This window comes from Poecilia mexicana, unplaced genomic scaffold (genome assembly GCF_051168715.1).
Source record: "Poecilia mexicana isolate PSO_F unplaced genomic scaffold, ASM5116871v1 scaffold_18, whole genome shotgun sequence".
NCBI classification, from domain to species: domain Eukaryota; kingdom Metazoa; phylum Chordata; class Actinopteri; order Cyprinodontiformes; family Poeciliidae; genus Poecilia; species Poecilia mexicana.
Genome location: NW_028263387.1, coordinates 25,230,857 through 25,235,590, shown reverse-complemented (window position 1 = coordinate 25,235,590; position 4,734 = coordinate 25,230,857). Strand labels below are relative to the sequence as shown.

At 36.8% G+C, this 4,734-nt stretch overlaps 1 protein-coding gene across 1 annotated transcript; it reads right to left on the bottom strand.

Annotated features, from left to right (window-relative positions):
• Positions 1–401: 401 nt before the first annotated feature.
• On the bottom strand, positions 402–3,693 carry LOC148154327 (uncharacterized). Its single transcript, XM_088016232.1, has 4 exons — positions 3,229–3,693; positions 2,889–3,134; positions 1,532–1,687; positions 402–507 (listed from the first exon to the last, which is right to left on the bottom strand). Exons 1-4 carry the CDS (start codon positions 3,497–3,499, stop codon positions 458–460), a joined length of 723 nt encoding a protein of 240 aa, XP_087872358.1. The 5' UTR covers positions 3,500–3,693; the 3' UTR covers positions 402–457.
• Positions 3,694–4,734: the final 1,041 nt, after the last annotated feature.

Genomic DNA, 4,734 nt, shown 5'->3' with positions numbered 1-4,734 from the left:
GCTAAAATTATCTAAGCCGGTTACCAAGTGCACGTTAATTACAGGGGAAGAGCTACCGTTAACAGATGTGGTTCATGAGTTCGGACATCGGCTGGGCTACTCCTATGTCTGAGCTATGAACTGAAGCGGGGCATAACGTCTGGATGAAGGTAGTCAGAGCTTAGACGAATCCTTCTCGCTCCCAGCTTAAATAAAAGTTCTCTAAATTCTAAACTGCGGTAATACCCGGGAATTAGAGTCTTTTCGGACCCGTGAGACGGAGAGCTGGTCAGTAGTCAGTCTGCTAGAGTAGGGAGGAGTTAGAGGCGTGGCTGAATACTGAGAATTAACAAAATATTATAATACTCTGTTTTGACTGGGAGAATAAATCACATTCCTCTGTATTTTTAATATTGTTCGTCTTATTTTTCATTTTGCTTCAATAAACAGATGATCAATATTTTTGTCTTCTTTGTCTTCAGTTCACCAAAACGTGATCATCAATTCTCCTTTTCATATCAGTCTTGGCTGCAAGAAAAAGGACAGCAATTACTAACATGATAGACATTTTGAAATTTAACAATAATTAAGAGAGGAGCATGTTAAATGATTACTACCCATTACTTCCATTAACTCCACCAGGGGGCGGTAGAGTTGACTAACATTTACATTTATTTTGTCTTTTGCCTTCTTTAAAACCTCCTTTACCACTAAAGTCACCAGATTAGAACCAGATTTAACATTTTTACCACATTGATTGTTTTCTTTGACTTCAACTCACAGGAGAAAAAACACACAGCCAAAATAATTACAACATCAAGATCTTCAAACTTTTGACTTTTCAGAGAAGATCATAATGATCTGAATCAGAATGTCTTTATTATCATTGTGCAAACAATGAATTTCATTCAGTGCAGCTCAGTCTGGAGCAGAGGAAGTGGTGAGTCACAGGGTGTTTGTAGGAATGTGTGTCTGCCTGTGCAGAACATAAAAGGATTTCCTGAGAAAGAAAACCTTTTTAACTATTTCAACAACAAACTGAGCTTCCCATAATGTTTGGTAACTGGGATCAATATTCACAGCTATAATAACATAATATAGTCAAAATATTTAAATAAAACTTGGTATATAAGTTATGTATTGCTCTGATTAAATGAATGTTACTTTGACCAGAATCCCATCTCACTTTATTTTGAAAAACCTTGTTCTTCCTGTTCTTCCTCTGACTCATCTCTGTGTCCACATTGCCAAATCCTCCAGCTGCTCTAAATTTTATCAGATTCACTTAGAGGAGCAGAAACTAAAGACTTACTGACCAGTGGTCAAAAGAGTACAAGCCAATATTTACATTCTATTAAGAGAGTTTGATGTTAAAGAATCCATTTGTTTTCATTAAAAAGATGTGATTTCTAAAAAATACTTTTATTTTAGAGTAGCTTCAGTAAAACAGGAATATCCCAGGATAAAAGGAGCAGAAATAACAGCCATTGTTAAATTCAGATAGAAAACATTTTCACAATAATTTTCCATTGGATAGGATGGTAAAACTCACCTCGAGCCCATTTACGGTATGTGTGTACACACAAGATTAGTATGATGGTGTAGAGGATGAAGAGCAGAATGAAAATAATCACTCTGATCCAAGGAACATCGGGACCAGGAGGAGGAGGAGAAGGAGAAGGAGAAACTTCTGCTTGGGGAACTCTAGCTGCAAGCAAAAAAATAAATAAATATTTAATTTAATTTGTGGTAAACAATAGCTATAAAACTTTCAGTCACAATACAAAAAGGAAGAACCAGAATCAGGTTCATCCAGCAAGTTATTGTCCACCAGAGGTGCTGAAGTCCAGACCTCAGGAGCTGCAGCTCTGCAGCCTTTAGATGCATCTTTACTCCATCAGACCTGAATAGAATGGCTGAATTCCCTCACCAGCAGTCAGTCAGCTCTGAATAGGTCTGGTAGCAAACCATTCATTTGATTCAGGTGTGTTGGAGCAACAATACAGTTGCAGGATGGTAGCTGCTCAGGACTGGACTTGAGCACCCCTGGTCTACACCATTTGTGTCCACGATGTGTGGGGTCTGCAGAGGTGTTAACCTTTACCTGCCCTGTAAAAGTCCTGGATGTAGGGATGGTGAGTCCTGATGATCCTCTCTGAATACCTTAGTTTGATCTCAGATTGCCTTAGTAAATTAGGAATCTTACAGCATATTGACTAATTTTATTGTATCTGTGTTTAACATAGACTTTTATTCTCACATATGTTTATGCAATCTGCTGGGTTTTCTTAAACTGTTTTGAATAATTACAGTACTGTTTGATAATTAGTATCAATTGGAATGTCTGCATGATTGAATTTAAATTATTTGTTTAAAAAGTGCCTTGAGATTACATTTATACAAATATAAATAAATAAATTGATTTCAACTTGGAACAAATAGGTTTAATTTTTTTTTATCTGTTTATGTATTTGTAGGATCAGGGCATGAAAACATCATATATTGGAATCATTTATTGGAAAATAATTTTATTAAAGGACTTTGTTGTAGTGTCTTTTTGAATTACTTTTTGACATAAACTGATAAGATGCATGACCAAAAATGTACATTTTACCCAAAATTTTTAGAACATTATTACAGGATAATTAACATTTCTTTACTCCTGTCCAGAAATTTACAAATTTGCTGGAATTTCTAAATTCCAGCAAATATCTACTTAATTCAAATAATGTAGCCAAGAAAAACAGGTTTCTTTAGCGTGTGCATTAGAGGCAACGCTTTGGAGATTGAGATAAATCATAGGAAAGAGGCAGGGCCCACTTTGTTTAAAAGTTTTAACCAAAATCCACCTTTTCCTAAAGGTAACTCAGTTCTGACAGCCTGAATGAAACAAAGCAGTCGATCTTCACCTCTCACTGCCAGCCAGCTCTTCAGTGACTCTCCTTTAAAAGGATGGCGACACTTGTAGAAACCTTCCTTTGCTTCTATGATCATTTTCCCTGGTTTCTTTCTCCCAATGAAGACATCATCTCTGTAAAACTCAGCTTCAAAGTCTGACGTGGATTTGCCATATGGTTCTTTGTAGGAACAACCAAGTGTCACGTTTTGTCCCTCAAAGACAGGATATGAAGGACTCTCAAGGATCACGGTTTTATCTGAAATGAAAACCATTTTATAAGAATTATATTTTCTAAAAAGTTAGACAAATCCATGTTTAGAGTAAACTCAAACGAGATGCATGTCCATTACCAGTAACAGTGAGATTGACCCTGTTGCTGCATTCTCCTCGTTCAGATTCACACCAGTATTCGCCGGTGTCAGTTTTATAAGCGTTCTCAATGGTGCAGGAGGAATCTCCAGGCGTTCCCCAGCCATGCTGACATTCCTGAAGAGGGTTTTTCTTTATCGTCCTCATCACTTTCCAGTTGCTGGAGTTTGTCACACAGGTAAGAGTGATGCGGTCGTACTGGAAGAACTGGGATTGGTCAGGAGTGACAGTCAGTGTGGCTGGAGAGGGCATGTAAAGAGAGAAGAGTTTGGATTTACTGTCATGAACTGTGGTGGAGATGGTGAGGCAGAATGCAGTGGACCCAGGTGAAATGATGAAAATGATGGTGGCAATGATGAAAGTTCACAAATAATTCCAAAATCCAGGCAGCACAGTAGAGCGGAAGGCTAAAACTCAAATCTGGTAGCAACTGGAAAACAAGAAACATCTGACGGCAGCATAGACTCGACTAGACAAGACAGATACAACAAGGACCCAACAAAGAACATGGGACACAGGTGACATTAAATACACGGAGGGTAATCATGGTCATGAAGTGTCATTGAATGCATTAAAATAGTCAAGGTTGCATTATTCTGTATATAACAACACTTTTAAAGCAAAGTTGCATTAAAACTTGCATTAAAAGTGTCATTACTTACCAAATGACACGTCATGACAACAGTCATAAACATTTCCTAAGACTTATTCATATTCCTGACAGGTGCTATGTTTATGACAATATCGTGTCAGTCTTATGCACGCCTCTTCAAGTAAAGTGTTATCATTTGTTTTCATTATTTCAGCTCTGTTGACCTCGTTTCCGGCTTTGGTTAATAACCAGTTTTCACAACTCAGGGGAATGGAACCGTTTTGCAGATAAAAGAGCAGTTGTCTTTTTTGTTTATTTAATTTTGTTTAACTCAAGAATAACATGTTGAGATTTAACCCACATGTTAAAAACCCAACTCAAATGGCTTGGCCAGTCTTAAAATATTTATAATTCAGGTTAGGAGGACGTGGATGTAAATGAAACAGCCCATTTTGACGTCCTAAGATGTGTGTATAATTGAATGTGCCATTTTATTTATGAAACAGTAGCAAACTCTTACATTATGCTAAATCCTCAAACAAAAGAAAATAAAAAAAAATAGGTACAAATTCAAAATATATATGCATTAGTCAAAACAAAAGAGTTAAAATGGCATGTATAGATTTATTTTGGGTTTTGAGACTGTTAAGTACATATTTAAGAGCAACATGGTTACAAACCTGATTATTCTATAAAGGAAAGACAGTTGGAGGCTAAATGTTGTAATAAATACTAAAGTGATGCTACTTACAGAGAATGAGGTAGAGTGATGAGAACGCCATCGTGTTATGATGTTCTCTTCCGCTAAATCGGAAAGTTTATTCTGCCTCTGCATCACCTCTGCCTAGTTCAGGAAGTCAATAGGCACAAAGAAGATAACGATGAAAAATTATTA

Coding starts and splice junctions, on each gene's coding strand:
- LOC148154327 (XM_088016232.1), bottom strand. CDS start 3,499: ATGCCCTCTCCAGCCACACTGACTGTCACTCCTGACCAATCCCAGTTC. Junction 1,688..2,888: donor GAGCTGGCTGGCAGTGAGAG/GTGAAGATCGAC, acceptor TTTTGCTTGCAG/CTAGAGTTCCCCAAGCAGAA. Junction 508..1,531: donor ATACCGTAAATGGGCTCGAG/GTGAGTTTTACC, acceptor TTTTTCTTGCAG/CCAAGACTGATATGAAAAGG.